This window comes from Coregonus lavaretus (genome assembly GCF_964263955.1).
Source record: "Coregonus lavaretus genome assembly, chromosome: 5".
NCBI lineage: Eukaryota > Metazoa > Chordata > Actinopteri > Salmoniformes > Salmonidae > Coregonus > Coregonus lavaretus.
The window spans coordinates 23,408,759-23,420,194 of NC_139992.1; the positions used below are offsets into that span (position 1 = coordinate 23,408,759).

The 11,436-nt window shown below is 44.5% G+C and overlaps 1 protein-coding gene across 1 annotated transcript; it reads left to right on the forward strand.

Annotated features, from left to right (window-relative positions):
- The first annotated feature begins 2,097 nt into the window (after positions 1–2,097).
- LOC311129882 (uncharacterized protein) lies at positions 2,098–10,165 on the forward strand. The gene is made up of 14 exons (XM_084162403.1): positions 2,098–2,217; positions 2,511–2,612; positions 2,769–3,059; positions 3,289–3,315; positions 3,436–3,471; positions 4,387–4,467; positions 4,686–4,730; positions 7,561–7,638; positions 8,094–8,138; positions 8,311–8,400; positions 8,587–8,631; positions 8,815–8,889; positions 9,373–9,537; positions 9,729–10,165. Exons 1-14 carry the CDS (start codon positions 2,100–2,102, stop codon positions 9,857–9,859), a joined length of 1,329 nt encoding a protein of 442 aa, XP_084018529.1. The 5' UTR covers positions 2,098–2,099; the 3' UTR covers positions 9,860–10,165.
- The last annotated feature ends 1,271 nt before the right edge of the window (positions 10,166–11,436 follow it).

The following is an 11,436-nucleotide window of genomic DNA, read 5'->3' on the forward strand; positions in this document are numbered from 1 at the left end:
TGTCCAGCGCCGCCGACTCATTGAAGTAGACATCTTCATCCAAATCAAGGTTAGTGATCACTGTTCTTATGTCCAGAATTTTTTCTGGGTCATAGGAAATTATGGCGGAAACATTTTGTACAAAAACAATTAAGATCAGCGGAAAAAAACACACAAAATAGCAGAATTGGTCAGGAGCCCATAAAACAGTCACTATACATTCCAGCGCCATTTCCAAACTACTACTATTGAATAATGTTAAACTCCATAGACGAAATGTATGACCAATTTGTTTAGTGACTGGATTCAATATTAACAAGTTACTCACCAAACCAAAGTAAAGATGTTGCTAGATTGCTGAAGAGCTGTTCTCTGTATGCACCAACTGTGATTCAAAATACCAAAAAAAATAACCTTCCGGGTTAGGTGTCCTGGATGGGAGAAACCTTGTCGACACTGTGGGCAGAGGTATGGCCTCTCCCCTGAATTAATCCACTGATGTGTTTCTAGACACAGTGGTCGTCTGAATCGATGCCCACACGGAAGAGACAGGGCTTCTCTCCGGTGTGAGTCCTTTGGTGTTTGGCTAAGTGCCCCAACTGAGTGAAACTCCTGTCACACTGAGAGCAGTGGTAACGTCTCTCTACTGTATGTGTTGCCTGGTGTTTCTTCAGTCTCTCTGATGTCAAGAAACTCTTCCCGTAGTCAGATCAATGATACAGTTTCTGTTGGCTATGTAATTTCTGGGGTTTCCCTAGGGCTTTGATTCAGTGAAGGTCTTTCCACAATGAGAATAAGTTAAGGGGTTCCCTCCTTCTGTTTGAGTGTGCTGGTGTTGTTTCATGTGCCATGGCTGAGCGATCTGCTCTTCACACTCTTCGCAATGGTTAGGTTTCTCTCCAGTGTAAATGTGGAGGGGATTTGTCAAGGTGCCTGATCTAATGAATCTCTTCTCACACACCTGATAAAGATACGGTTTTATGTGGGCCGTATTCCCATCAGAATGGGCTTTTGGGTGTCTTTTAAGAACATAATCCTGAGACATTCATATCGCACAGAGTGCTGTGGTGAGGTCACTCTCCTGAGTGAGCTGGTAGGCTGTACTCTTTGGGTTTGTCTCACCCTTGTGGATGTCCTTGGTGGTTTTTGTGTTTCTGATGCAGAGAACCTCTTTCCACAGTTCCTGTCATCATTAGGGATCTCTGCTGTCAGAATGTATATCAACAGGTTTGGGCGTAGGCTACTTATCCTCTCCTCCTTTCCTTCACAGCACTGATCAGTGCAGATGAAGGGGTGGAGACAAGGGCCCCATTCCAGAGCTTAGACGTTGCTGACACCTGACAGATCATCCAACGCCTGGATAGGTATTTTAAGTATCAGCTAACCACATCATATGTTATAGCAATTTGTCAGTTTATGACACAGTCGATGACGTGGCACGCAACCATTGGTTGCTGCATTACATCGCCTTAGCTGTGGAACATGGCCAAGGAGAGGACAGATTTAGGCAATTGAGATAGAGCCACATTTCCCTCATCTAATCCAATCGACTGCAGTGCACAGCCCCGTTAAATGCACATTAGGGCAGGCAGGGAAGTGTTGTTTTCATTCATTAGATTGCCTTCTGTCCAATGACCACAGGGTGGCAGGATGCAATCAAAAATCAGATGAACCTGTCCTCATTGTCCTCCTGATTCAAAATCAGATGAATCAGCGCTGTCCTCATTAGGATTTGACAACTGAGAGAGAGAGAGAGAGAGAGAGAGAGAGAGAGAGAGAGAGAGAGAGAGAGAGAGAGAGAGAGAGAGAGAGAGAGAGAGAGAGAGAGAGAGAGAGAGAGAGAGAGAGAGAGAGAAACAGTATTTCCTACAAAAGGCAATGGAACTGACATTCTTAGCAGGAGATGTAGAGTTCAGTGTCAGGTCAATCCAAACTTATGTACCCATGCTACTTCCCTTTTCAACAGATTGCTCTTACCACTACCAATGTAGCTCATTTTTGCTACCTCAGCCCCAAATCAGATGACTTCCGCTATGTGTTAAATGGGTGGATTTTATGTTGTTTACGTAATGATGTGTTGTTATAAGAGGGCCTTGAGGAGGATCTCACTTTGGAGTAACATGGAGACATCAGTAGAAAGAGGAGAGGATCACATCAGCTCGTTCTGCCAGAGTAACCCACTGTATGACTTGGACATGAAACTGAGCAGGACTGACATGTACACCTTCCAGAGCAGCGGTAAGCAGGGGCGGACCTGGGAGTCACAGGGGTGGACCTGGGGGTCGCAGGGGTGGACCTGGGGGTCGCAGGGGCGGACCTGGGGGTCGCAGGGGTGGACCTGGGGGTCGCAGGGGCGGACCTGGGGGTTACAGGGGTGGACCTGGGGGTCACAGTGGCAACATTTTGACTCGTAAGTTCTTCTTGACCAAAGGCTTGGTGATTCAACAGTAGTGAGTGCCTAGGGGGGTAGATGGTAGAGCCCCATTTGGAATGTAGCATAAATAGTTTGTGTTCATGTCAACATGTTTCAGATCTAAAACCAGCCAAGGCCAGAGGAGCACAGCGATGTCTGAATGTTATTGTCATTTACCTCATCCTTCTGACTGCACTGAATGCCTTCCTCCTGTATAAAGGTACATCAACCATTGGTTGGTTTTATGTCCAAAATGGTTCAAATACGTTTGTCTAATGTAAATGAGAAACCAGATTTTCCATTATATCCTGAACTGCATCACACGACTTCCTGTATTAGTGACACTTTTTGTCTCTCTCTGTGCACCTCCCCCCAGTCTTTTCGATGGAGTCTAGTAGTTTCTCCTCCTCTGGCTCCAGGACAGCGACGCTGACCGACATCCACATCCCCCTAGGGACGGACCAGGAGGAGGACCTCCGTACCCTGGCCAGAAACACCAGCCTGGAGTCCACCTCTCTCAGAGGAGACCTGGGGAGGTTACAGACCCAGGTCACCAACCTATGTGGGGAGGATGGCCAGCTGGGCCAGCTGAGGACGGACCTGGGCGTGGTCAATGCCAGCACCACTCTCCTTCAGGACACAGTGAAAGCACTCAGATTCCTCAAAGGTAGCTACTGTAAAAAATGGCAGGATGTCCAGGTTGATAGTTCTTACATTTGATATAAAATATGGGTACACATGGAGGTAGGTATACACCCACATTTTGGGTTGTAGAGCAATTGGCCCTTGTGTTGTGTGAGATTAGCATATCATGTTTTTGTCATTATGCTTTGCAAAGTATAAATTACAACACAAGAATGTATTTGGTGTAATAATAAAGTGTTGTTGCATTGCAGCTCCACCAGGCCCACAGGGACCTACTGGTAAGTTCCCTCATCCTTAGTGCCGAATCAACAACCACAGACGAGAGGAAGAGAGGTATCAATGTCCCTTACACCACATGCTTGTAATTCACATGTAATTTGATGCTGTGGTTCCCCTAGGTCCACCTGGTGCGAGGGGGGAAAAAGGAGACACAGGTGAGTCCACATAATGCGCTGCATTGCTCAATTGTAGTGGCATCACTGCATCACTGCTACAGCCAATGTTAGCTCAGCACCAATCTAACTCTACCACACATTGTAAGGTTGTAGGAGAGGAAATATGTAGCATTAGCATTTATCCGCTAGTCTGTCCTGTAATGATCTGTGCACTGATGACCTGTCATCTCCAGGCAGGATCAGAGGAAGTGGAGGATGAATGATCTGCCTGCCTCTCCGTTTCATAATAACCCACTGCTTAGTCAATGCACTGACATTTACCCCTGTATGAAGTCTCAATCAGGGATGGACTTTCACACAAGCTAACAGATTACCATGCGAGCCTGATTCAGGCGTTTTCCAATAGGTCGTCCTACCAAAATGCCATCCTTCATCATACTATAGAATGGATGCTAACTATAGCGGTTAAGTAAGCAGGCAGCCACTTTCAGTCAGCTAACATGGAAAGGTGCCATTTTTTGAGGCAATGATTGTATTTTTGCAATAACATAATCCATCAAAGAAAAGTTAAGAATCCATCAGACTCAATATCAATAATGTTTCATACAGACCTTTCTCTGTCAGGTGATCTGTGATCTGTAAAGTTGATTTGATGTGATTCACGCAGTAACATTTAATGTTTGCTTTTGTATATAAATAGATAGTGAGGGTTACTGTGTTCCAGGTGAGACAGTAGATAGTGAGAGGGTTACTGTGTTCCAGGTGAGACAGTATATAGTGAGAGGGTTACTGTGTTCCAGGTGAGACAGTAGATAGTGAGAGGGTTACTGTGTTCCAGGTGAGACAGTAGATAGTGAGAGGGTTACTGTGTTCCAGGTGAGACAGAAGATAGTGAGAGGGTTACTGTGTTCCAGGTGAGACAGTAGATAATGAGAGGGTTACTGTGTGTTCCAGGTGAGACAGGACAAAAAGGAGACCCTGGAGTTGATGGCCAGACTGGAGCCAATGGAGAACCAGGGGAACCAGGACCCAAAGGTGATTGACCTTACTCCTACTGACATCAAACCTTAACCTCAATATAAACCCCAATAGGAAATGTGACATTATTACTGATATTTTATGTCATAACAATGCATTTAGTAGTCTGTGGTTCTTAATGCTCATTTCCACTGGCTCACACAGAGTTCTCTTGTGGTTCTACCACTAATGATCTCAATCCAGTACATCAACTCTATAACATGTAAATGTTTCAGGTGAAGATGGTGCCACTGGACCACAAGGACCAGCTGGTGCACCAGGTAAGTCCATTAGTACTAACATAGAACCAGTCCAGTAGTACTAACATGGGATAGAACTCAAGCAGTAGAGTTTTGGAGAACATGGTGGATAAGTTGACTGTTTACCATGACAATGACCCATTCATCAACACTAACTTTACAGCTCCTTAGTGGACAGGCTGGGAATATTTCACCATAGTTTGGTTGAAGTACTGTGGTATTAATGAGCTCTTTTAGTCTAAGAGACATTCAGAGGCTAGATTAATTATTGACAGTTTCACAGGGGCCAGATCTGCAGGTGGAGTTGGGTGATTAAGTGTCAGGAATACTGAATATTACCCCTTTTTCATTCTGACTCCGCCTCTCTCCCCCTCTTTCACCCCATCCGTCACAGAGTAAACGTGTGTCGTGCACTTGATGTCCCACAGCCCAATCGAAATAAAATATGCCTTTGATTCATATTTGATTGGCTGAACTTGCTCCAGGACTTTGCATTTGTTATAGCTGAAAAACAAGCCCTGATTCTTCAAAAGCTTTCGAGGGGGGACGTTAATGCGTTTTATAAAGTGTAGGTTAGATGGTCAAAGCTGCTGCTGCTGCTGTTGCTGCCCAGGCAGATACTATTCTTTCTCTCCATGAAAGGAAATGGATATTTTTAACAGCCTGGTGAGCACAAGGCCTTATTCTCTTACGGTCTGGAATAGGTAGGAGATCCACTCCTGACAATAGACTCAAACTCCACTTTTGGGGATAACAGAGTCATAAATACAAATATTCCCCACTAAATCTATCTTTTATATTATCCTATATTATGAGTTATCATAAATATGAAGTTATCATGAATCAAATTAACATGTGACATTTCCAGGCAGTAGTTCCACTTCCATTTCAGCCTTCTCAATTTCTGTTCCTGTTGTCACAGTAATTCGGAAACCATATCAGCAGATCATCATTGTGAAATCTGTCCATTTTAAGTCCTCTGAATTGAAATTAGAAGTGCTGAGTAAATGCATTACTATCTGGAAATAAAGCTATTTTGGAGTTCTACTTGCTTCACCACAAATACAGTACATTTTTCTTAGCACAGCCACTTCACGACTTGTAGCCATTGCTATGGTGCCAGAGATAATGTATATGATGTTAAAAGGGGTGAAGTTCCCCTGTGTTAGGTGTGATATTGTGCATGTACAGTGGGGAAAAAAAGTATTTAGTCAGCCACCAATTGTGCAAGTTCTCCCACTTAAAATGATGAGAGAGGCCTGTAATTTTCATCATAGGTACACGTCAACTATGACAGACAAAATGAGAAAAAAAATCCAGAAAATCACATTGTAGGATTTTTAATGAATTTATTTGCAAATTATGGTGGAAAATAAGTATTTGGTCAATAACAAAAGTTTCTCAATACTTTGTTATATACCCTTTGTTGGCAATGACACAGGTCAAACGTTTTCTGTAAGTCTTCACAAGGTTTTCACACACTGTTGCTGGTATTTTGGCACATTCCTCCATGCAGATCTCCTCTAGAGCAGTGATGTTTTGGGGCTGTCGCTGGGCAACACAGACTTTCAACTCCCTCCAAAGATTTTCTATGGGGTTGAGATCTGGAGGCCACTCCAGGACCTTGAAATACTTCTTACGAAGCCACTCCTTCGTTGCCCGGGCGGTGTGTTTGGGATCATTGTCATGCTGAAAGACCCAGCCATGTTTCATCTTCAATGCCCTTGCTGATGGAAGGAGGTTTTCACTCAAAATCTCATGATATATGGCCCCATTCATTCTTTCCTTTACACGGATCAGTCGTCCTGGTCCCTTTGCAGAAAAACAGCCCCAAAGCATGATGTTTCCACCCCCATGCTTCACAGTAGGTATGGTGTTCTTTGGATGCAACTCAGCATTCTTTGTCCTCCAAACACGACGAGTTGAGTTTTTACCAAAAAGTTATATTTTGGTTTCATCTGACCATATGACATTCTCCCAATGCTCTTCTGGATCATCCAAATGCACTCTAGCAAACTTCAGACGGGCCTGGACATGTACTGGCTTAAGCAGGGGGACACGTCTGGCACTGCAGGATTTGAGTCCCTGGCGGCGTAGTGTGTTACTGATGGTAGGCTTTGTTACTTTGGTCCCATCTCTCTGCAGGTCATTCACTAGGTCCCCCCGTGTGGTTCTGGGATTTTTGCTCACCGTTCTTGTGATCATTTTGACCCCACGGGGTGAGATCTTGCGTGGAGCCCCAGATCGAGGGAGATTATCAGTGGTCTTGTATGTCTCCATTTCCTAATAATTGCTCCCACAGTTGATTTCTTCAAACCAAGCTGCTTACCTATTGCAGATTCAGTCTTCCCAGCCTGGTGCAGGTCTACAATTTTGTTTCAGGTGTCCTTTGACAGCTCTTTGGTCTTGGCCATAGTGGAGTTTGGAGTGTGACTGTTTGAGGTTGTGGACAGGTGTCTTTTATACTGATAACAAGTTCAAACAGGTGCCATTCATACAGGTAACGATTGGAGGACAGAGGAGCCTCTTAAAGAAGAAGTTACAGGTCTGTGAGAGCCAGAAATCTTGCTTGTTTGTAGGTGACCAAATACTTATTTTCCACCATAATTTGCAAATAAATTCATAAAAATTTATTTTCTGGAGAAAAAAATTCTCAATTTGTCTGTCATAGTTGACGTGTACCTATGATGAAAATTACAGGCCTCTCTCATCTTTTTAAGTGGGAGAACTTGCACAATTGGTGGCTGACTAAATACTTTTTTTCCCCACTGTATTTGATTCTCTTTAGTGGATATTGTGTGTGCGTGTGTGTACGTTCGTGTATACAGAACTCTGATTATGTGTCATACAGACAGTGCAGCCACTAACTGTTCAGGACCCCCTGGGCTGTCAGGACCACCGGGACCAAAGGGGGATATGGGACACATTGGTGAGTCTGCATGGGCTTAAAGGGATACTTCGGGATTTTGGCAATGGGGCCCTTTATATACTTCCCCAGAGTCAGATGAACTTGTGGATAGCCTTTTTATGTATCTGTGTCCAGTATGAAGTACATTGGGGTAGTTGCGTGAGCCAATGCTGATTAGCGTTAGTGCAATGACGAGCCAATGCTAACTAGCGTTAACACAATGGCTGGAAGTCCTATAGCATGCTAGCAGATACCCATAGACTTCCAGTCATTGTGCTAACGCTAGTTAGCATTGGCTCGTGAAACTATCTCTAACTTCCTTCATACTGGACACAGAGATATACTTCTCTGTGCATATTTGCATATTTGAAGGGCTCACATGTAAACAACCTATTTTTTAGTATTCAACAATAAACTGAACCTGGCCTTTATTCTATTCTCTTGCTCTAACCTTTAACCTCCCAACCTCTTCACAGGTTTACCCGGGATACCAGGCCAGAACGGGACCAAAGGGGACACTGGTAAATAACTGTTGATGTTTAACTGTTTCATGAGGCCAAGCATGAGGTTGTCTGTGTTAGTGTGTGTGACTGTGTGCGAATTTCTTCAGATTTTTACATTTTCATCTTTACTGTACTGTATAGCCTCCACATTGTAGAGCGAGTGTGACATAGTGTGCTGTGAATCTTCCAGGAGTCCAGGGGCGTGGTGGATTAAAAGGGGCCCGTGGTCCGAAGGGTGACACAGGGCTGATAGGACAACCTGGACCCATAGGACCTGAAGGTGAGTCTCACACTGTTTCTGAGCTATAGGAACCTCATAATCACGTCCTTCAAACAGTTGATTACAAGAATGACAGGTTATGTAGATGGTCTACATTTTCTTTATTATATTCTCCTACCGTTAAGTGTTATTTTAATCATGTATGACTTCTTGGACAAATCTGTGGTTCTTGTTGTTCTTCCATAGGACCAAGAGGACCTGCTGGTGTTAATGGAACAAGAGGATTTCCTGGTGTGTGTGTGTCTGTGTGTGTGTGTCTGTGTGTGTGTGTGTGTGTGTGTGTATGTGTGTGTGTATGCGTGTGCGTGTGTGCATGCGTGTGCGGGATTGCGTGTGAGTGTGCTTAATTTTTGTGTGTGTGCATCTGTGCGGGATTGCGTGTGTGTGTTTAATTTTTACTTCTGTATGTCCTAGGTTTTCCAGGGTTGCAGGGAAGTCCTGGAAGCCAAGGTCCACGTGGAGAGAAGGGTGAAAGAGGAGCTGGACCAGGTGAGTGTGTGGAGCTGTGGAGCCTCACAGACACAAACACACACACATATGTGCTGATGTGCATTTATTTACCTAAATATTTTCTGTATTTAAATATGATATTTATTCATTTAACTGAATATTCATGTGAATATGCTCCCGCTCCCCCTCCCTGGCGCTCGAGGGCGCCAGGCTGCACATCATTACGCACAACTGTCACCATCGTTACGCGCATCAGCGCTCATTGGACTCACCAGGACTCCTTCCCTTTGTTAATTACCTCCCCTATAGCTGTCTATTCCTCTGTTTGATCCCGGTGTCAGCATTGATGTTGTTTCGTTTCCCCTGTTCAGACGCTGTCCGTGTTTTGTTCCTGTCTGTTTTTTCCATTAAATGCTCACTCCCTATACTTGCTTCCTGTCTCCCAGGGTCTGTCCTCACAACAATTCATTTTCAATCACATGCATGCATAAAGTATTTTCAAATGTCTCTATCTGATGACAGCGAATGTGCGTATTGCTGGCGGGGGGGCTCGTGGGAGAGTGGAGGTGATGTGGTTGGGGCAGTGGGGTACGGTGTGTGACGACAGCTTTGACACACTGGACGGGACGGTGCTCTGCCAGATGCTGGGGTACCAAAGAGCCTCTACAGTCTTCACAGCCAGCGCCGGTGAGTCCATCCTCTACCTTATCACTTCGATAGATACTCCATTTGGTTTTGTCTGTTTGTTCCTTCTGATGATGTATAGAGATCCTTTCGTGGTTGAGTTTTGTTTCACACTATAGATATTCATAAATTGCTCACTGTTCATTGTTGAATCTCCTGGACTTAGCTTGTGGATTGTGTTGTGATTCTTTTAGGAATGGGTAAGATCTGGTTAGATGACCTGCGCTGCAAAGGCACAGAGACCAGTGTGTTTGACTGCCCCCACAACGGCCTGGGCGTCAGCAACTGTCAACACAACGAGGACGCTGGGGTGCAGTGTGTGTGAGTGTGTCCTGGATCCAAAGGAGAGACTCCTGGATGCACAGAAAGAGACACACACACACACAACATGTAAACACATTAACATGTCAAATACTGTAGTTAATGGTATTGAGACTTGTTGCATCTGTCTCATCTTATTAAAACAACATTAATAACTTATAGGCATTTCAATAAACTTGGCATTTAACTAACATGAAGCTAACTTATCACTGCCTGTAATAATGTACCCTGGATGAAAGTTTATACAGAATACACTGAACTGCATTTTGTAAACCAGTTTCATCAGTTTTAAATAAAACAGTGAAAAATCAAACAATATGAGTCAGATGCAGTTTGTATAAATGTTGTGAAATGCTGTAGGCCACTTGATCCCACTCCTCCACCCACTCACCATCACCCTCCTACACATACACACACCAAGACTTAATTCTGCTTAGGCCAGCACGGTTAAAAGTCAGTCTGAAGGACAAGCACCTCCCTGACTGACTTCCAGTATTTGGGTCAACACTTCTATATGAAACAGCCAGTCAGTCATGTTACATTAGACAGAGTGAAGTTAAGGGACCAAAATAACTTGAGTGTAGATATTATCTAGGCTGGTGTCCAAATTATTTAATAAATGTATCCAAGCACATTACAGTCCCGTGATCTAGAAAAGGGCTAACAGTTTGTGACATGCAGCTTTGCAGTTTGCAATAAGAAACTATTCAGTGCAAAACAAAATGTTTCACATTCAACATATGCCAACACTTTCATTTGCTCCCCAGTTAAGCGATGGCTCCTGAAAATGGAATGGTCTGTATTATAGAATGAGGTGGTATTAGTGTAGGACACAAATGGCCACCTGCTTTCAGGCGAGCGACAGAGCACCTGATTCACAGCCCATTCGTCTACAACCATTCCCTTTCAGGGGACACGAGCCTGAGTCACTTCCTTAGATACAACCATCATCCCTATAAGTGGCTCACTTCTCCCCTCATCCTTCCATCTCTCCATATGCCGGGGGAGTAGACCAGGCGTATTAAAACACAAAGTGCTGATTATCATTCAGCAGCCTTGTCTCCGTCTCTCCTGGGACTCCTGCTCTCAGCAAAGCTGGGAAATAAACATGAGGGGTTCTGTCTCCCTCATTCATTAGCCAGTCGAACCCGGGGTCGCCCCGGCCCGCTCCCTGACCCCCGGACCACCGAATGTAATTGAGGGCTGGCGCAAATAAATAAATGATAGGAGTGGAGGGAGGGAGGAAGGGAGAGAGGGAAAGAGGAGGGGGGCGGGCAGTGACAGAAAGAGTAATGAGCGTGACCTTCCTGTCCTCCTCACCCGTGTGAACTCAGCCACCTCATAGCAGTCAGAGACTGTGAGCAGCACAGACGTTTAGACAAATATTCATAACTCATTACTGCCTATTATTACCACGGACCTAGTGTATAGAGATGTCTCAATATGTGCTAATGGAAGAGAAATATGCAGACACATCATGCACACATCTACACCATAAACAGGGTTTGAATTGCATAGTGACTCCTAAGACAAGGGTAGCCACCCCTCCTCCTGCAGAGCTACCCTGCTGCCAGATTTCAT